Genomic DNA, 22,304 nt, shown 5'->3' with positions numbered 1-22,304 from the left:
AACCCCTCTGCTTGTGAGGTTACCACTACTCCCTGAGGATCCCTCCTGCCAAGGTCCCATCCATCCTCTACCTTTATAGTGGTCAAACAGGATGCCTTGTCCCTCAGATCTCTTTCACACACAGATTCATCCTGCATTGACCCACCTCACACAGCTACCCCCTTCCCCTCCCTCTCCCCCATTATCCTAGTTCCTTCATTAGCTTGACAATAATTTGTTTTCCTGAGTAGTTTATCTCTATCATAAAAAAGGCTTCATGTTCTCGTCTAATACTCTGCCAAGGCAGTCTTTCCCTATTCCATTTAAGTGAAGACCATCCCTAGTGTACAGAGATCTGTCATGACTGAAGTGGTCCCACAGGTCTATACTTATCCTCCTCCCTACAGAGAGCTTTGATTCTTCTGTCTATCCCCAGCATTCTACTGAGGATAAAGGAATTGATGTCATATCTTGGGAGCAATCCTGATATTATAAGCTTCCAACAACTTCCTTTGAACTTCCTAATAAGTTCTCTATGTTTTGCTAATATTTCTTCCGATCTCCCATTAACTGCATTGTTCGTCCCCTCCAGAATGACAAAAATCACATCCTCGGGAAATTTTGAGACTATGTCATCAAACTTATCTAGGATGTGTTCCATCCTAGCACCTGCATAACACATGTTCTTCCTATTTCTACCCTTTACACAGAACTCCTGGTCCTGGTGTTTGACTATAGAGTCCCCAACAATGATGATGCTATAATCATCTTGTACTTTATCATCTAGTTCACTGAATCTATTGTAAGTGCAGAGTTTATTGCTAGTAGATTGTTCGGTAATGCAGCGACCGGTTTTCCTGGCAGGTTGGAAGATGGAAATATATTCCAGCTTCGTCTCGAAAGTTGCTATCATACTACCTAAGCTATCTACCGTAGATGTTATACCCGTGTCTGTTTCCTGTATCGCAACCGCTTTTGCCTCCAAGAATACAGCTTCCTCTTCCCACCCTTTTCATCCTAGCATCTAGTTTCTCCAAGGCTTCACTGTTATTCTAAAATGTACCAAAAGCCTATCAAACACATCGCAGAACAAACAGGAAGTGTATTCACCATCACTGAGGAGAAAATCCATGGTGAACTCCCGATGGCATCTAGGAAAGGCAACTCAAGAAGCTAGAGCCATCTTCAAAGATTTCACCGAGATTCAAGATTTCACTGAAAAAGATTCAAAGATTCAAAGATTTCACTAAGTGGAAGTGGGTCCTTAGCAACACAAAAAGGCCTTTTTGAAACTGGGTCAGCGAGTGCACCACTAGGGCACGTCTGTTCTTGACAAGGGTTGGCAGGCAACTAATAAGGGTTGGCAGGCAATCATAGACTGTGTCCCATGCTAATGGAAGTTCCCAGATGCCATCCATGAGGGTGAATTGATACCTGACATCAATTCCAGTTCAGAATTTTAAATGTCATATTTGTGCTTAGTGCCTCAAAATTAGTAAAGATTTGCTACTCTCACTTCCGAAACATTTGGCTGCTGATCACTGTTATTTACATTGCCTCTCTGAGGCTATGCTATATTGCTTTGTAAGAGGATTTTTGTTTAAATAGATAGTTGATGAATCCATAAAATGATTCATTGCTGATATTGCAGGATGGTGATGTTGAGGGCCTGTGTTCATGGATGGTTCAGCAGATCAGGCGAGCCACAAGAGAAAAATTTCAGTTAACAGAGGAAAAGCAGCCACCTGTGCCATATATCTTCACCACTCCCCAGGGGCTGGAGCTGGATCTCCGACTCTTCAACAGGTAATGATTTCTTAATAGTTTTAAACAACAGGAGGAGTCTACCTAACTAGCATTTTTTTTTTTTTGCTAAGTATGTGAAACAGTGTTTCAGGATTGTTGTACATTGTTGCATAATTCCAATCCAGGCACATGAAGATGTTGGATTATTTACTCTAATTAATAGACTCTTGCATTTACCTCCCTTACAACCCCATCCATAAACAAATTAAACAACCATGGAGACATCACACACCCCTGCCGCAAACCTACATTCACTGAGAACCAATCACTTTCCTCTCTTCCTACACGTAAACATGCCTTACATCCAAGTTTTTATCGAGGATGTAAGGCATGTGTACGTGTAGGAAGAGAGGAAAGTGATTGGTTCTCAGTGAATGTAGGTTTGCGGCAGGGGTGTGTGATGTCTCCATGGTTGTTTAATTTGTTTATGGATGGGGTTGTAAGGGAGGTAAATGCAAGAGTCCTGGAAAGAGGGGCAAGTATGAAGTCTGTTGGGGATGAGAGAGCTTGGGAAGTGAGTCAGTTGTTGTTCGCTGATGATACAGCGCTGGTGGCTGATTCATGTGAGAAACTGCAGAAGCTGGTGACTGAGTTTGGTAAAGTGTGTGGAAGAAGAAAGTTGAGAGTAAATGTGAATAAGAGCAAGGTTATTAGGTACAGTAGGGGTGAGGGTCAAGTCAATTGGGAGGTGAGTTTGAATGGAGAAAAACTGGAGGAAGTGAAGTGTTTTAGATATCTGGGAGTGGATCTGTCAGCGGATGGAACCATGGAAGCGGAAGTGGATCATAGGGTGGGGGAGGGGGCGAAAATTTTGGGAGCCTTGAAGAATGTGTGGAAGTCGAGAACATTATCTCGGAAAGCAAAAATGGGTATGTTTGAGGGAATAGTGGTTCCAACAATGTTGTATGGTTGCGAGGCGTGGGCTATGGATAGAGATGTGCGCAGGAGGATGGATGTGCTGGAAATGAGATGTTTGAGGACAATGTGTGGTGTGAGGTGGTTTGATCGAGTAAGTAACGTAAGGGTAAGAGAGATGTGTGGAAATAAAAAGAGCGTGGTTGAGAGAGCAGAAGAGGGTGTTTTGAAATGGTTTGGGCACATGGAGAGAATGAGTGAGGAGAGATTGACCAAGAGGATATATGTGTCGGAGGTGGAGGGAACGAGGAGAAGAGGGAGACCAAATTGGAGGTGGAAAGATGGAGTGAAAAAGATTTTGTGTGATCGGGGCCTGAACATGCAGGAGGGTGAAAGGAGGGCAAGAAATAGAGTGAATTGGAGTCATGTGGTATACAGGGGTTGATGTGCTGTCAGTGGATTGAAGCAAGGCATGTGAAGCGTCTGGGGTAAACCATGGAAAGCTGTGTAGGTATGTATATTTGCGTGTGTGGACGTGTGTATGTACATGTGTATGGGGGGGGGGGGGGGGTTGGGCCATTTCTTTCGTCTGTTTCCTTGCGCTACCTCGCAAACGCGGGAGACAGCGACAAAGTATAAAAAAAAAAAAAAAATAAAAAATAATAGACTGACAAGTTAGTGAGTCGCAGACTTTTTTGAAGTGGACTGTAGAAAGATTTAGTTGTAAGGATAGCAAGTCTATCCCAGGGAGTTGTACATTCATCCCCTTGTGTGAGTATGCAGACTGGGGCAAGAGACCAAAGTTTTGCATATTGATTCTGGTGAAAGTTATGTTCAACCTTGCATAAAAGTGGCACACCTATAGTTACTTCTTGTGAATGGAATGTGGAATATAATGAATGATAGATATAACAGAGGAGGAAAGCTGTAGCCATTTTTTAAAAGGGTAACATGTGAGATATATGTTAATGTCTTTCAACACCCTTGTAGCGAAGCAGTTGCTGGATTTCAAGATTTTCTGGATTTTAGGTAATGATATTGCCAAGGGTACCTGAGAACAGATTAAGAACAATATATCTTAACCTGTGGAGCATTCTTTCTAGAATGTAAGTTTAAGTGTTAGACAATGATTTTAAGTTTATCTTTTGGCGGTGAAATCTTCAAACTCAGGGTTTTTTTAAATTAGATTCCTTTAATGTCTTTGAAAGTACATTTGAGAACATTTGCTAGCTCATCTATGGTCCCTGAAGCCTTTATCAGCATGAATATTGATATTGGATCCAGAAGCCAGGGCAATCTGGTAGAGCCCATGCTGTAAAATAAATGGCTTTCTGTACGAATCCTTCATTCTTGAGATTATTAACAGGATTACTTAGCATGTAACACCCCCTTGATTGAATTATACCTGTACATAGATACAGCTGATCACCCTTATGTGGATCTGGGTCTGCTATGTTCTTGAGAGTGCATTCCAAAGGGAAGGCCAAATTGTCATAAAGGATAAGTTTTTTTCTTTTGTGAGGATCTTTCCCAAAGTTCTTCTTAAGGTTCCTTCTCATTCATGTGGATGTGCTTTTGTACTTTTGTTGGGCTCTGGTTGAATGTGAGAAAATAGGTTTTGAAGAATAGAAAAATATTGCAGGCAGAGTTCTATGAGTATTCATCAATATTGACATCCCTTCTCTTGCGTCATTTCTTTTTTGAAACCCTTTCCTCAGTTCTGACGATAACAGACCTGTAGCACAGTGATTGTTGCCACCTCCCTCTGTGCTTTGATGTCACAGATCTAAGTGGGACAAAATTCACGAGGATGAATGCTTGTTATTATCCTAGCTCTGTTGTGTGAAATGGTGTTTTAACCCCTCATTAAGTAGTGCTCTCTTAGATGCATATTGGGCTGTTCCTCAAGAAGAGAAATGGTTTTCCATACTTCAAAATCTCTGTTTATCAGCATTTATAATGATAGGATGATAGTATACTTAACCCTTTCACTAGTCATGAAGTTTCTCTGTCTTTAAGAAAAAATATTGAAAATTGTCTAGTATCATTGAAGCCACTGCTAGAAGTTTCAGACTCTAAAACATTTTGCCTATTATCATGGCCATTATACCACACAGTGCAGGAGCTTCATGTACACAGTTCCCTCCTCATCATTAATTTTGCCCTTTTTTCCACATTTTTCTCTTCTATAACATTTGTCTCTAGACCCAGTACAGTTACACTACCGGTTTTCCGGCATTCTTGGTTCCAAAGCCTTGCCAGATTAACCATTTTACCGGACCAACCGTGGTCACGTAATGATAATTCATCAACACACCTCTAACCCACTAATTGTACATCTCCCATGTGTCTAAAGTATACCATGGACTGCTAGAAATTTAGATTAAACAAATATTGAATGTAAATTAAATAAATAAATGAAATACATTAGACACCTGCTCAGGACTGAGGTGCTCGTCAGCTACGAGTTTCGCAAATTCGTCTACATACTCGGCAGCTCCTTCGTGGTTTGCAGACTGCTTTTCTCGACACACTTTATTTATGGAAATTCCATGACGCTTCTTGAGTCTTTGAAGCCATCCTTCACTATAGTTATGCTCATTTTGTAATTCAAGTTCTTTATGGAACAACTTAGCCTGGTTCATTATCATGCTACCTGACAAGTCTACTCCATCGCTCCGATGCTGTCAAAACCATTCCATCATCACTCGATCGTGTTCAGTGCTTTTACCATCTTTCATAGTTTTTCTAATCGTCATTTGCTTCTTGGAATCGCTGTCTGCATAGAATTTCAATATTTTCTGCCTTTGCTTCTTTATATCATAAACAGTTGATGACCCAGTACTGTAGATGTCACACAGCTTATGCACTGAAACACCACAGTCCATTTTTTCAACAGTCCTACTTTATCTTGGATTGACATGGACTGATGCTTACATTTGTCACCACGACTAACACTCTCATATGTCTTGGAAGCCATAGCTAGGGTTAAATTTAAGCAAAATAAGCTAATAATCTCACAGAATTACAGTATCACCACCAACAAGTCCAGTGTAAAGAATGTAAATAAGTGCGCTCTACACACAGCGCCATCTGTGGCCACCCAGTAAACTAGTATGGTGGCCGTGGTAATTTCAAGTTCCCTCACATAATTTTGTCCGAACTAAAGGAGGCACCGAGCCATCACTTGCCAGAAATTCGATGGTGCTAGTGCTTCCCCAGGTGGATATGACTAACTTTTTCCAGTAGCAAGCTGGAGGGTCACATAAGTGGCTGGGAGTGATGTGTGAATGGTTTAGGGATTGGTGCATTCTGTCTTCAGTCCAAGGGGACAGCCATTATCCATAGGATATTTGTATATATGGCTCTCAATAACAGATCCCTAATCAGAGATGAGATGAGCCTAAAGCCTGATCCTTGATTAGTGATAAGGGCATACCTGGTGAATACATGGTCCTGGTGAAGTCTTCTGGAGTTCTTTACCCCTACAGCTTGCATTAATTCAAGGGTTTTGGGTTGTGTCAATGGTCATCCAACCTCACATAATCCCCACAGCCTAGCTGGTCTGGTACACTTTGCAGGTACTTGTTCACTATACTCATGAACTTCTCTGTTGTGCATTCCATCCTGTTTCTGACGATAGCTGGCAAGGTTTTAAAGAGTCATGGGCCTGGATGTTTAAGGTTTTCAGAGGAAGTGGTTTACAATCTTCCATGTCTATGATGCCAGTATGATGTTATTTCCAAATACAAGTTGGGGATCATATCCTCAAGGATTTTCCAGGTGTAAAGGTGATGATATAGACCCAAGTTGATATGGGCTGTGAAAGATCTCTGTAATTATGCAATTTTGCCCACCTTGTATGGTGTTGTTAGAATGCAGCAATATTCAATTTGTGAAAGAAATAGCACCTTAAATGATATCATCATTGGCTTTTCTTCTCTTGTCTTGGAGGTCCAGCCTGCCATCCTTCTCCATGAGGCAATCATTGTTTTGTTGTATTTGCTGAATGTCAGGTCAGTTATTACTCTGAGGGATTTCACATTGTTCAACTCTTTTGTAATAGTGTCTGTGTCTGTTTGGTATTTTGTATTTTTGTTTTCTGTTACCCTATACTGGAGATGAAACTTAAATCCATTGAAAAGCATGTTTATATGATTTTCATACTTATTTGTGTATCATCTGCAAAGGATGATATAATGCTATGGCTTGTGTGCGTGTCAGTTTCAGGCATAAGATGGGAACAATAGGGGTGTAAGTACAGTTTCTTAGGGGTCTGAACAGTTTACCGTGGAAGCACTGGATATGGCATGGTTTCCAACTACGTTTTGTGATCTGTTAATTGCAAAGTTGGATATGTGTGTCCCAATTTTTCCATTTATTCCCATCTTTTGCATTTTATTTGCTATGGCACCAATGCCATATTTGTCAAATGATTTTGCAAAGTCCATATAAACCACGTCAGCATTTTCTTTGTTTTCAGAGCTTCATCAGTCTAATTATAGTGCTTAAGCAACTAAGAGAGGCAAGATCTTGCCACTCTGAAACCATATTGTCCCATATTATGTAGATTTTTTATTTATATGAATTCACTTAGTTTGTTTCTTAGGGCTCTTTCGAGGATTTTGATAATGTGTGATGTTAGTGTTATTGGTCGATAGTTTTATGGGACGGCTTTGCTTCCACCTTTGTTAGAGGGGGTGATGTGAGTCAAATTCACGCTCAAAAATGATGCCAGAATCTATAGTGATAATTGACACCGCTCTTGAATTTAGTGTTCTTGGTACAAAGGGCATATTGCTTATTATTCTCTGCATAACACCATTTAAGCAGCAAGAAACAGTGATAAAACATGTGTTTAATTTTGAAAGGATTTTGCTAACCTGTGTGTTTCTTTTTTGTGTAGCTTCAAGTTTACTGGAGTGTTGGAAATTGGGAAAATACATTGTAATCTCATTGCAGGGAACTGATGAAGAAGGCATTACCGGTGCTTGTTGGCATACTGGAGAAAGAAGCACGGGGCTGGTTCCTGCACTTCAGAGAAAAAGTTATTGCTGATCTCAAGGCTCAAAATCTCAGTGATTATGAGGTTGAAAAGGTAATTATGTAAATTCTGTTGTATCATGTTTTTCAAAATATCTTTTCTAATTGGGAGGTGAGTTTGAATGGAGAAAAACTGGAGGAAGTGAAGTGTTTTAGATATCTGGGAGTGGATCTGTCAGCGGATGGAACCATGGAAGCGGAAGTGGATCATAGGGTGGGGGAGGGGGCGAAAATTTTGGGAGCCTTGAAAAATGTGTGGAAGTCGAGAACACTATCTCGGAAAGCAAAAATGGGTATGTTTGAGGGAATAGTGGTTCCAACAATGTTGTATGGTTGCGAGGCGTGGGCTATGGATAGAGATGTGCGCAGGAGGATGGATGTGCTGGAAATGAGATGTTTGAGGACAATGTGTGGTGTGAGGTGGTTTGATCGAGTAAGTAACGTAAGGGTAAGAGAGATGTGTGGAAATAAAAAGAGCGTGGTTGAGAGAGCAGAAGAGGGTGTTTTGAAATGGTTTGGGCACATGGAGAGAATGAGTGAGGAGAGATTGACCAAGAGGATATATGTGTCGGAGGTGGAGGGAACGAGGAGAAGAGGGAGACCAAATTGGAGGTGGAAAGATGGAGTGAAAAAGATTTTGTGTGATCGGGGCCTGAACATGCAGGAGGGTGAAAGGAGGGCAAGAAATAGAGTGAATTGGAGTCATGTGGTATACAGGGGTTGACGTGCTGTCAGTGGATTGAAGCAAGGCATGTGAAGCGTCTGGGGTAAACCATGGAAAGCTGTGTAGGTATGTATATTTGCGTGTGTGGACGTGTGTATGTACATGTGTATGGGGGGGGGGGTTGGGCCATTTCTTTCGTCTGTTTCCTTGCGCTACCTCGCAAACGCGGGAGACGGCGACAAAGTATAAAAAAAAAAAAAAAAAAAAAAAAACAACTAGAGATTTGTATGTTTTATTCAAGTTTTTATACATATCATCTTTCATTTCAAAGAGGTCCTTTTGGAAAATCTAAGGCAGTTTTTTCATGCTTGTTTGCTTTTTCTTGCTTTAGCATGGTGGCACCAGAAATAGGTGAACAATGACATCATATGTTTGAATCCTCTCTCTTGCTGTGGTTTGTAATGCACTGGCACCAGAGCATTATTATGTGTTGTTGAGGCCACAACCATAGGCACTTTAGGCAATAGGGATGACAGCTTGTTCATTTGAACTGCAAATTTCAACTTGTCCATGCTCACTCATTTTTTTACACTCTTTATATTCTTTATATGTAACCATATGATTTATCTTTTGCAGGAGGGTAACCGTTTAGTGCAAGAGGAGTACTTGGGTCGTGTATATACTGCAATTCTATCAAACCTTTCCCTTCAGGAACTTGGCTACTCAGTTCCATTATTACTTATCAACCATGCTAAAGCAGTTTTGCTCATGCACAGGTATATAGTATTTCTCCACTCTTGATATGTATTACATATACTCAACTTCAGAGATAGGTTATGTATCTATATATGTAATTGTTTTAGACCCACTTTTCAAAAACATCTTTTATCACAGAAATGGTGTAGGATATGTTACAAAAGACATTTTGAACTTGTTGAAATATTTTCAGGAGATGCTTACATAATTTTCTTAGCATAAAGGTCTCTGTGGTAATGCTTCAGTTGTTTGTTGAATTATTATGATTGGGAATACCTGCTTTAAAAAGAAATATTTTTTTTTCTTACTTTGTCGGTGTCTCCCGGGTTAGCGCAAAGAATCAGATGAAAGAATGGCTCAACCCACCCACATACACATGTATATACATACACGTTCACACACACAAATATACATACCTATACATCTCAACGTTTACATATATATACACACACACACACACAGACATATACATATATATACTCAGGTACATAATTCATACTGTCTGCCTTTATTCATTCCCATCGCCACCCCGCCACACATGAAATAACAACCCCCTCTCCTTGCATGTGCATGAGGTAGCGCTAGGAAAAGACAACAAAGGCCACATTCGTTCACACTCAGTCTCTAGCTGTCATGTATAATGCACCGAAACCACAGCTCCCTTTCCTCATCCAGGCCCCACAGAACTTTCCATGGTTTACCTCAGACACTTCACATGCCCTGGTTCAATCCATTGACAGCATGTCGACCCCAGTATACCATATCGTTCCAATTCACTCTATTCCTTGCACGCATTTCACCCTCTTGCATGTTCCGGCCCCGATCACTCAGTATTTATGTGAGTGGGAGAGATGGTCATAGGGCATTATTAGATTATGTGTTAATTGATAGGCATGTAAAAGAGAGCCTTTTGGATGTTAATGTTCTGATAGGGGCAGCTGGTGGGATGTCTGATCACTATCTTATGGGGGCAAAGGTGAAGATTTGTAGAGGTTTTCAAAAAAGAGGAAAAGATGTTGGGGAGAAGAGAGTAGTGAGAGTAAGTGAGCTTGGAAAGGAGACTTGTGTGAAGAAGTACCAAGGGAGATTAAGTGGAGAATGGCAGAAGGTGAGAGCAAATGACGTGAGGGTAATGGTGAGGAATGGGATGTATTTAGGAAAGCAGTGATGGCATGTGCAAAAGATGCATGTGGTATGAGAAAGGTGCGAAGTGGGCAGATTAGAAAAGGTAGTGAGTGGTGGGATGAAGAAGTAAAGTTGTTAGTGAAAGAGAAAAGAGAGGTAGTTGGATGATACATGTGAGGAAGGAGTGCAAATGACTGGGAGATGTATAAAAGAAGGTGGCAGGAGGTCAAGAGGAAGGTGCAAGGGTTGAAAAAGAGGGCAAATGAGAGTTGGGGTGAGAGAGTATCATTAAACTTTAAGGAGAATAAAAAGATGTTTTGGAAGGAGATGAATAACATGTGTAAGACGAGAACAAATGGGAATATCAGTGAAGGGAGCAAGTGGGGAAGTAATAACAGGTAGTGATGAAGTGAGGAGATGGAGTGAGTAATTTCAAGGTTTGTTGAATGTGTTTGATGATAGAGTGGCAGATGTAGAGTGTTTTGGTTGGGATGGTGTGTGAAGTCAGAGGGTCAGGGAGAATGGTTTGGTTAAGAGAGAAGAGGTAGTGAACGATTTGTGGAAGATGAAATCCGGCAAGGTGGTGGGTTTGGATGGTATTGCAGTGGAATTAATTAAGAAAGGGGGTGACTGCTGGTAAGGATGTTCAATGTATGTATGGATCATGGTGAAGTGCCCGGGGCTTGAACATACAGGAGGGTGAGAGGTGTGCAAGGAATAAAGTGAATTGGAACGATGTGGTATACTGGTGTCGGTGTGCTGTCAACGGACTGAACCGGGGCTTGTGAAGCATCTAGGGTAAACCATGGAAAGGTCTGGGGCCTGGATGTGGATAGGGAGCCGTGGTTGTGGTGCATTATGCATGACAGCTAGGGACTGAGTGTGAACGAATGTGGCCTTTTTTGTCTGTTTTTTCCTAGTGCTACCTTGCTGAAGTGGGGGTAGCAATGCTGTTTCTTGTGGGACAAGGTAGCGACTGAAGTGGATGAAGGCAAGTAAGTATGAATATGTACATGTGTATATATGTATATGTCTGTGTATGTGTATGTATATATATGTATATGTGTGTACGTTGATATGTATATGTATGTATATGGGCATTTATGTATAAATATGTGTATATGAGTGGATAGGCCATTCGTCGTCTGTTTCCTGGCGCTACTTCGCTGATGCAGGAAATGGTGATTAAGTATAATGAAAATAATGATAATGTAAAATGTGCAATGAAAAATTAAGAAGGAAATTGTGTTTAAGTTACAAATTGATAACCATCTGAAGCAGGATCTGTTTGATCTATGAAGCCCGTCACATTCAAAACTGACCACTTTCGAAAATATCCAGATTTCTGGAACTTCTGATAGTCTAAAATCAAGATGAATGGGTTACCTGTAGCAGAAAAGTAAAGAACTGAAGCTGTTACAGATCATTAACTCAACCATTTTGAATGTCTTTTTCTGTAGACTGTGGTTGAGAATGCTAAGGCTTCATATATTTTGTAATAAAGCATAAACAGAATATAGTCCTAGGGGTAGGAAGGCAACATCCAGGGAGTTATTGCTTGGGGGTTGGAAGAAATTGTGACAGTGGTGGAGGGAGCCATCACCACATTGTGTGTCATGTTTCCTCATTCTGGCACAGGTTGCCTTCTTTCTTTTTCCACCTCTCATACATGTAGGGTGGTGGAACTCAATCCATAAGCACATACTTTCTATTTTTCTCATAACATTTGAGGACACAAGTCATATGATTGTTTACCCTAAATCAATAAATTTCCTTTATCATCAGGGATAAGGGAGGAAGAAAACTATCTACATATCTGTTTAAGTTTCATAAGAGTTAACTTATAGTGGTGGGAGCAGGGGCCTGGAAACCTTATCCATTTTGTATTATCATCTTTCAAGAGCCGAAGCAAGAGGATCCAAGGCTCAGTTATGGATGTCTGAATGTGTGTGGATGAAACTGGAATGAGAATATGAGAGTGATAGGTGCTGTGTTTGAGGAGAGGAACCTAAGTGTTTTGGCTGTGAGTGAATCTGAACTGAAGGAGAAGAGGGTAGGAATGTAGGAATATCCAGGGAACAAAGTTTAGGGTTGCTGTGAGGATGAGAGCAAAGGAAAGAGTGGCATGGCTGTTGAAGGAATATTTGTGAACTCCATTAACAGTGATGTCCCTCAAGGTTCTGTCCTGTCCCATACACTTTTTCTCCTTTTTTTCAATGATTTCCTCTCCACCACAAGTAACCAAATGCACTCGTATGCTGATTACTCAACACTGCAGTCATCCACATCCTTCAGTTCTTCTTCTTCTCTCACTTGATCTGCATCTCATCTTGACACAGCTTATTCAATAAAGTCAGACTTGGACAGGATATCTCAGTGGGTTGACAAAATCTAGTTAAGTTTGATGCCTCCATGACCCCCTGTCTCTCTATTGAAAACTCCTCACAACGTCTCTCCTTTGATAGTTCTGTAATTCCATCTCTTGACTCATTGAACATTCTTGGTATTATCATAACATCTACTCTTTCTTGGAAACCCTACTCTAAGAAACTGGGTGTCTTGTTTAGATATCAAAACTTCTTTTCTTCAGAACAGTTGCTCCATATATACAAAGGACTGATTCATCCTTGTATGGTTCTAGCTGTGCATCCTTACTTGACAGAGTTGATTCGAAAGCAGTCCAACATATAAACTGTCCCAGGCTAACTTCCAAACTTGACCCTCTTGCCCTCTGCTGCAATGTTGGTTTACTTTCCCTCTTCTATAGGTATTAGTTTGGTTTTTGCTCCCGAGACCTGGCTGTTAGTGTGCCCCCACTACTAGGGAGACCATATAATACTTGCAAGCTGCTTTATCACATGATTACTGTGTGGCCACTTTTATAACTGCTTCTATCCTGACACATCAAAGCTTTGGAACTCTCTACCCTCTCACGTCTTTCCCAATAACTATGACCTGACACATTTTGAAAGACAGGTTTTTCACTTCCTCCAAAATTCATAAATATTTTCCCTTGTCTTTTCTTTTATCTTTCATAATTCTCTTTATATTTCAATTAAAGCCCAGCTTTGATGTGGGCTTTTGTCTGTGACTGGAGCCTTCAATATAAAAAAAGAAAAAATAAAGAAATAAAAAAATGTTTTGGAGGGAGGCGAATGCAGTACTGCAAGGAGAACAACAGAACAAATGGAAACAATAGATAGAGGAGCAAATGGGAGAGTTCTAACAGACAAAAGGTGAAAAAGAGATGGAGTGAGTATTTTAATGGATAGTAAAATGTGCCAGATAGTAGGGTGGTATGTTTGGTATGTTTGGGATGGGATACTATGTGATACTATGTAGAGTAAAACAGTTATGATGAATGGTTTAGTGAAAAGAGAAGAGGTGGTGAAACCCTTGTAGCAGATGAAGTGTGGCAAAGCAATGGAAATGGATGGAATTACAGGCATGTTTGTCAAGAAAGGGGATGCCATTGTTTATGATTGGATAGTCAGGCTTTCCAATGTATATATAACCAAGATGAGGTGCCCAAGGACTGGCAGAATGAAGGTATATTGCTGTTATGTGCAGGTGGGGTGACAGAAATAAATGCTCAAATTACGGAGGTATAAGTCTAGTGATTGAGAGAATGATGGCATACATAGAGCATCATAATAAGAGGAGAAATGTAGCCTTCAGAATGGTAGAGGATTCCCAGTTTGCTTTGAAAAATTGGTGTGAGAAATAGTTGGAGAAAGAGAGAGATTTATATGTTGAATTATGAACTAAGGAATGTAGAGAGCTTTATGTGGAGAGTAGGGCATTAAACTGAGTGGGATTGGAGGGGGATGAGAGGTTCCAAATGAAGTTGGGTTTGCAGAAATGGTCTGTGTTGTCACATTGGCTACTTAATCTGTTCTTGATGGGATTATGAGGTGGTTAAATGCAAGGGCCTTGGAGTGAGGGTCTGGTTTACAGCATGTTGGTGGTAGAAGAGGCTTGGGAAATGATTCATATGCTACTCGTAGATGATATGGCCCTCATCACAGACTAGCAGTTGTTTGAGTTTAGGAGTGTGTGAAAGGAGGGAGTTGAGAGTAAATGAACTAAATTAAGGTAACGAGTAGCAAAGGTTTGAGACAAGATGGTTTGAATATGAGTTTGAACTGGGAGAAGCTAGTGGAAGTGGCATGCTTGACGTATCTGAGAGTGGACATGGCAGCAGATGAGCCCTGAGAGGTGGAAGCAAATCATAGGGTAGGAGAGGAATCAAAAGGTTTTGGGTGCACTGAGGATTGTGTGGATATGTCACTGTCTGTTAGGGCTAATATGGTTATATTTTTAGGGATAGTACTCCTGACGGTGTTTTATATATGCAAGCCTAAGGCTCTGAACAGCAGAGAGTGGATTTGTTAGAAATTATATGCCTGTAGATAATATATGGTGTTAGAAAAGGCTCAGAGTGGGGTGCCTAAATGTGTGTGGATGTAACCAAGATGTGAAAAAAGGAGAGATAGGTAGTATGTTTGAGGAAAGGAACCTGGATGTTTTGGCTCTGAGTGAAACGAAGCTCAAGGGTAAAGGGGAAGAGTGGTTTGGAAATGTCTGGGGAGTGAAGTCAGGGGTTAGTGAGAGGACAAGAGCAAGGGAAGGAGTAGCAATACTCCTGAAACAGGAGTTGTGGGAGTATGTGATAGAATGTAAGAAAGTAAATGCTCGATTGATATGGGTAAAATTGAAAGTTGATGGAGAGAGGTGGGTGATTATTGGTGCATATGCACCTTGGCATGAGAAGAAAGATCATGAGAGGCAAGTGTTTTGGGAGCAGCTAAATGAGTGTGTTAGCGGTTTTGATGCACGAGACCGGGTTATAGTGATGGGTGATTTGAATGCAAAGGTGAGTAATGTGGCAGTTGAGGGAATAATTGGTATGCATGGGGTGTTCAGTGTTGTAAATGGAAATGGTGAAGAGCTTGTAGATTTATGTGCTGAAAAAGGACTGATGATTGGGAATACCTGGTTTAAAAAGCGAGATATACATAAGTATACTTATGTAAGTAGGAGAGATGGCCAGAGAGCGTTATTGGATTATGTGTTAATTGACAGGCGTGCGAAAGAGAGACTTTTGGATGTCAATGTGCTGAGAGGTGCAACTGGAGGGATGTCTGATCATTATCTTGTGGAGGCTAAGGTGAAGATTAGTATGGGTTTTCAGAAAAGAAGAGTGAATGTTGGGGTGAAGAAGGTGGTGAGAGTAAGTGAGCTTGGGAAGGAGACCTGTGTGAGGAAGTATCAGGAGAGACTGTGTACAGAATGGAAAAAGGTGAGAACAATGGAAGTAAGGGGAGTGGGGGAGGAATGGGATGTATTTAGGGAATCAGTGATGGATTGCGCAAAAGATGCTTGTGGCATGAGAAGAGTGGGAGGTGGGCTGTTTAGAAAGGGTAGTGAGTGGTGGGATGAAGAAGTAAGAGTATTAGTGAAAGAGAAGAGAGAGGCATTTGGACGATTTTTGCAGGGAAAAAATGCAATTGAGTGGGAGAAGTATAAAAGAAAGAGACAAGAGGTCAAGAGAAAGGTGCAAGAGGTGAAAAAAAGGGCAAATGAGAGTTGGGGTGAGAGACTATCAGTAAATTTTAGGGAGAATAAAAAGATGTTCTGGAAGGAGGTAAATAGGGTGCGTAAGACAAGGGAAGCAAATGGGAACTTCAGTGAAGGGCGTAAATGGGGAGGTGATAACAAGTAGTGGTGATGTGAGAAGGAGATGGAATGAGTATTTTGAAGGTTTGTTGAATGTGTCTGATGACAGAGTGGCAGATATAGGGTGTTTGGGTCGAGGTGGTGTGCAAAGTGAGAGGGTTAGGGAAAATGATTTGGTAAACAGAGAAGAGGTAGTAAAAGCTTTGCGGAAGATGAAAGCCGGCAAGGCAGCAGGTTTGGATGGTATTGCAGTGGAATTTATAAAAAAAAGGGGGTGACTGTATTGTTGACTGGTTGGTAAGGTTATTTAATGTATGTATGACTCATGGTGAGGTGCCTGAGGATTGGCGGAATGCGTGCATAGTGCCATTGTACAAAGGCAAAGGGGATAAGAGTGAGTGCTCAAATTACAGAGGTATAAGTTTGTTGAGTATTCCTGGTAAATTATATGGGAGGGTATTGATTGAGAGGGTGAAGGCATGTACAGAGCATCAGATTGGGGAAGAGCAGTGTGGTTTCAGAAGTGGTAGAGGATGTGTGGATCAGGTGTTTGCTTAGAATGTATGTGAGAAATACTTAGAAAAGCAAATGGATTTGTATGTAGCATTTATGGATCTGGAGAAGGCATATGATAGAGTTGATAGAGATGCTCTGTGGAAGGTATTAAGAATATATGGTGTGGGAGGCAAGTTGTTAGAAGCAGTGAAAAGTTTTTATCGAGGATGTAAGGCATGTGTACGTGTAGGAAGAGAGGAAAGTGATTGGTTCTCAGTGAATGTAGGTTTGCGGCAGGGGTGTGTGATGTCTCCATGGTTGTTTAATTTGTTTATGGATGGGGTTGTTAGAGAGGTAAATGCAAGAGTCTTGGAAAGAGGGGCAAGTATGAAGTCTGTTGGAGATGAGAGAGCTTGGGAAGTGAGTCAGTTGTTGTTCGCTGATGATACAGCGCTGGTGGCGGATTCATGTGAGAAACTGCAGAAGCTGGTGACGGAGTTTGGTAAAGTGTGTGGAAGAAGAAAGTTAAGAGTAAATGTGAATAAGAGCAAGGTTATTAGGTACAGTAGGGTTGAGGGTCAAGTCAATTGGGAGGTGAGTTTGAATGGAGAAAAACTGGAGGAAGTGAAGTGTTTTAGATATCTGGGAGTGGATCTGTCAGCGGATGGAACCATGGAAGCGGAAGTGGATCATAGGGTGGGGGAGGGGGCGAAAATTTTGGGAGCCTTGAAAAATGTGTGGAAGTCGAGAACATTATCCCGGAAAGCAAAAATGGGTATGTTTGAAGGAATAGTGGTTCCAACAATGTTGTATGGTTGCGAGGCGTGGGCTATGGATAGAGTTGTGCGCAGGAGGATGGATGTGCTGGAAATGAGATGTTTGAGGACAATGTGTGGTGTGAGGTGGTTTGATCGAGTAAGTAACGTAAGGGTAAGAGAGATGTGTGGAAATAAAAAGAGCGTGGTTGAGAGAGCAGAAGAGGGTGTTTTGAAGTGGTTTGGGCACATGGAGAGAATGAGTGAGGAAAGATTGACCAAGAGGATATATGTGTCGGAGGTGGAGGGAACGAGGAGAAGAGGGAGACCAAATTGGAGGTGGAAAGATGGAGTGAAAAGGATTTTGTGTGATCGGGGCCTGAACATGCAGGAGGGTGAAAGGAGGGCAAGGAATAGAGTGAATTGGAGCGATGTGGTATACAGGGGTTGACGTGCTGTCAGTGGATTGAATCAAGGCATGTGAAGCGTCCGGGGTAAACCATGGAAAGCTGTGTAGGTATGTATATTTGCGTGTGTGGACGTGTGTATGTACATGTGTATGGGGGGGGTTGGGCCATTTCTTTCGTCTGTTTCCTTGCGCTACCTCGCAAACGCGGGAGACAGCGACGAGGTATAAAAAAAAAAAAAAAAAAAAGAAAGTTTATCATATAAGGAATGGAATTGTAAGAGTAAAGTGTGGTAGTAAATGCAGGCTGACTAAGAGAGCATACCAGGTTGTGCTAAAATGGTTAGGACATATTGAAACAATAAAGAAACATCTATGGGATGAGAAGCATGCTTTGGATAGAATGACTTAGAATGATGTAGTATATGGGGCTAGGGGAACCAAGGAATGGTCTGTGAGGTTTGACTGTGAATGGGATGCTCAGGTTTTGGTACATTATACATGATGGCCAGAGAAAGGATGTGAACAATTGAAGTCAATGATCATCTATTCCTGATACTTCCTCATTAAGGTAGGAAAGAGTGAACAGGTATAAAGAAAAAGATATGCTGTCAAGGATTCAACAGGATGAAAACTATTTTGCTAGCAAAACAATGTGAATCACTTTTCTCCTCAAGAAATATAAAATTTGCAACACTTAACTATTCCATCTTATTGTTTTTAATGTAGGAGTCCTTCATTGCTCAACTTTGATGTTTTAATCACAGCTTTCTCTTAGCTTTGGTTGAATTGTTTTAAAAAATTCTACAGGTAGGTTAGATCTATCTGAGTATGGTTTGTAAGTAATTGATTTGCTTCAGGTGATGATATCCTTAAGTTCTAAATATTGTAATTATTAGCTTGCAGAACATCTCTTTCCCTGCAATCTTGATGTGGAAAATAGTTTTAGGCATTTCTTCAGCCTTGCAGATAAGAAGGTAGTTGCAATATCATATAGAGTACTTATGCATACCTTGTATGGATGTTCCCTTTAGATAAAGAGGAGAAATTAGAAAATATGTTCTACAATGTTCCATGATTATAGTTTTCAGACTGAATTTCTTCCTGTGCAGGGCACTAGATGAGGTAGAGAGAATATATGAGGAGGGTGAAAGATCCCGGAGGGAGGAGCTCAGACATACACATTCCATATTTTCCCGTATTGAACCATGGTTAGCTGACCAGTTAAAAGCTACCCATGACACCTTGATGGAGCAACACAAGTGGCGCCCCCATGAACATGCACTGGCACTTTGTCGGCAACATGATCTTCAGCAGCACGCTTACTTTCTCCAGAGAGATTTATCATTTATGAGAGAGGTATTTATGATTTTTTTGTCTCATCATGTTTTCATATTTAGAATTAGTGTATCTGAAAAAGTTTTTTCCATTATGGAAAAACTCGTCATAGTTTTTTACTTGAAAATTTTAATTTCAGCCTTTGCAGTAATGATTCTAATGAAAGCTGAATAAGCATAGAGTGTTTTTCTGGAACTACCAAATTTTCAGTAAATATTTTTTCATGTTTCGACTAAAGTTGTTGAGAACCATTCAGTTATTGTCTTTTCACCAAGTTTCAAACAGCTGTGCATTGAAAGTACTGGACTGTGATACATCGATGTGCATGAAGCTCTCTTCATTTCATAGCAGCTGATCCTTGTTGAGATACTTCATAGCAGAATATCCTTCCAGAACAGTTCATTGAGACTGGGCAAAGGTGCTCAAAGCATTGATGGCATGAAATCATATTGCCTTCCATCCAGTCACGATTTAGCTTCACAGGGCTTCAACCAATCACAGCATAATTATGCCCAACCCTACTTTAGGCTATGTTGACTTTACAACAATTGAATTTGCATGTGCATGATTTATTTCTAACCATCCATATTTTGCTTATACTTTGCTGAAATTCACATTTATAATGTTGTGCTCCTTTTGTTTCATCTTTCCGGCATGCATTGAATTCTGGGTAAATATTTCACACATTTCTAGCTTGAACCTCCTCAGCTGCAGTTGGTCCCCAACTTCTAGAGAGTTGAACGGTAGAAGACCAATGTCTCAAGATTGGATTTTGCTTGAGTTATCCCCCATATGAAAGATTTAACCTGCAGTTTAATCATGGTCATGATATGAAAAGTATGAATCAAATACTAATGACACTATATTTTTCCTGAATGGTATAATACTTATAACTTTAGTTTGGATTTGCCTGAGTTATGCCCTTTATGAAAAGGTTTAACCCAGAAGTTAACCAGGCTCTTAAGTTGAAGAATATGCCACAATTGGTTGTAGAACTTGATATAGATTTTTTCATCACCTGTGTCACTTTGGCCATTGTTATCCGTCTCCTTGTCACTTGTCTTTGGGAGTCAAAAGCTTTAACCTGCAACTTAGTTATAATGCGAAAAGTCTATATCATGTACTCATTGAACTCTGTACAGAAGTTCCTGGTGTATACAGAACTGAATGACATAAGGTCCATAATTCTGTTTTGAGTTTTGCCTGATCTGTTCTTGATATTTTCCCAAACAATATTTACACTTATTCTTATTTCACTATCACTAATTATGCTGCAAAGCAGATGACACAAGTGTTCCCTGGAATCTTCTAGTATTTTTTAAGTGTATTAACCAAACTTGATCGCCATATTCTAATAGAGGTTAATATGAATTGTGAATACTTTTTTTGATATTTTTTTGTCATGTACTTATAAAAATTCTAATGTTTAATAAGCATGTAATTTGTCTTCGTAAGTCTTCTTCTAACATAGGATTCTTGTGATAGATTGGTTGATATACCAGTCCCCAAGTCCCTTTCACACTCAGATTTATGTTGCTTGTTTCCACCCAGCTTCTTGTCATATGTACACCTGACTCTGACTACCATCTTCCTAAATTGCCTGCTCTGTGGATGAACTTTATTGACCATGTATCTGACCAACTCTGGAGCTTGTCTGAGCCCTTTTGTCAGTTTGTGCAATCAATATTATTTCTTACTTCTTTCTTGACTTTAGCTTTATTCACAAACACATTCAAGTATGAATTCATTCCTTCAGGCAAGGTATAAACACAGACATGCCTTGTAGTATGTCATATGTTACCTGAACCCTCAAAAAAATGGCTCCTTTGACATGCATCATCTGATTCATTCTGCTAAAGTGATTTTCAGTCCACATAAGGAATCTCATTCTTTGTCTACTTAAAAGTTCAGCATCTTTACCAGCCATTTGTGTGAGATGGTCAAATGTATTTCAGCAGTCGAAGAGCACACCATTCACCCATCCATTTCTTTTGTCTAAATAAGTGGTCACCTGTCATAGAAGTCTGATAGATCTGTTATTCTTGTCCTTTTTTTGCTGAACCTATGTCACTTGGATAGTTTCTCTTTTACAAATAACCATGAGTTTTCTACCTAATATAGTGTGAACTCCCACTTAATGACTGGGTAACATATCTGGAAAACCTATCACTTGAAAAATGTCGCTAAAAGACAAACTGAAGCCCATTATACAAGGAGGGTATATTCCTGTGCAATTTTTATTTGAGTCTAATTCTTAAGTATGGGATATACATGAAATAGCTTAGGAACAACATGCCTCATTATTTTTTTTTCAGCAATATCATTATCCATCTATCTATATCTCTGATGCCTGTTCCCACCTCGAACTCCCTCAAGGAGGTGGCCATGACAATAGAATCTTCAAAACTAGTGAACTTCAGTGCTACTTCTAAGCCTTTAAGTGCCTCAACCTTAACATCCCAGTGGCAGAGGGCAACTCTAGCACAGTGTTTGCAGAGATTCCAACCTAATGTTCTTGCTGGCTAATTCTACATAATGCACCTGCTTAATGTTCGTACTTACTACTTCTACTACTATCAAAAATCTATTGACAACAGCAAGAATAGGATGCTGGTAGTAGATGAATACAAAAAGATGGCAAGGAAAAAGAAAAGCAGTGTTTTTAGATAGCAGATCCTGTATCTCAAGAAGATACAGAAAGTGGAAAACTGCTAGTTAGTTAATGTGAATATTGTAGAAAGAGATACAGAGTAAACCACAAATCATACCTTGAATTGGATGTGTAAAGTGTGGTATGGGAATGCATAACTAACTGTGGACAAATATGATGCATAATTTGGATTAGTCTTCATCTGTGAGTTATTCAGACAAAACGTACTCGCATTTGAACCACTTAAAACCCATAATTAGGCAGATAACAAAGAGGTTATTGAAGGGAAAGGAGACACAAAGTGGTGAAAATGAATAAAGGAACTACAAGAGAAACAGATACCCAGTACCTCTAAAGGAATTATACATGAAGAGAAATTAGTAGAAAGATTAGACTAAAAGAAAGGGTAATACATATTAAAAAAAATTATTTTGAATAGCTGATATAACAGAAGAAATAAATGTAAAGAAGCTAGAAGTATAAGGATTATGTTAGCACTATCTCAGACGAAAATATGGAATTGTTAGTAAATTTAAGAATCAACACCCAGTACTATGTACTAAATGTTCTGTTGTGGTAGTTTCACCTTGAAAGGTTTGAAATGAATATAACTGTAGGTAGGTAATTGTAGAAATAGTATGATAAGGACTGTAGAATACAAGCCATCAGAAGGTTAAATCAGGAACAAAGTGGGAATAGTAATGAAAACAGGAATGTAAACTTTTTTAGCAGGATTGCTAATGGAACTGGCAA

General features: G+C 40.1%; 1 protein-coding gene across 1 annotated transcript in view; it reads left to right on the top strand.

Annotated features, from left to right (window-relative positions):
- LOC139750355 (uncharacterized) overlaps window positions 1-22,304 on the top strand; it is a 722,120-nt gene that overhangs the window by 549,446 nt on the left and 150,370 nt on the right. Inside the window, exons 10-13 of the mRNA XM_071665103.1 lie at window positions 1,631-1,785; window positions 7,603-7,738; window positions 8,984-9,123; window positions 18,676-18,922. Coding sequence (XP_071521204.1) covers window positions 1,631-1,785; window positions 7,603-7,738; window positions 8,984-9,123; window positions 18,676-18,922 — 678 coding nt within the window. The remainder of the gene's footprint in view (window positions 1-1,630; window positions 1,786-7,602; window positions 7,739-8,983; window positions 9,124-18,675; window positions 18,923-22,304) is intronic.

Source organism: Panulirus ornatus, chromosome 1, assembly GCF_036320965.1.
Source record: "Panulirus ornatus isolate Po-2019 chromosome 1, ASM3632096v1, whole genome shotgun sequence".
Taxonomy (NCBI): Eukaryota; Metazoa; Arthropoda; class Malacostraca; order Decapoda; family Palinuridae; genus Panulirus; species Panulirus ornatus.
The sequence above is the reverse complement of the archived record's forward strand: the minus strand, read 5'-3'. Positions and strand labels throughout refer to the sequence as shown.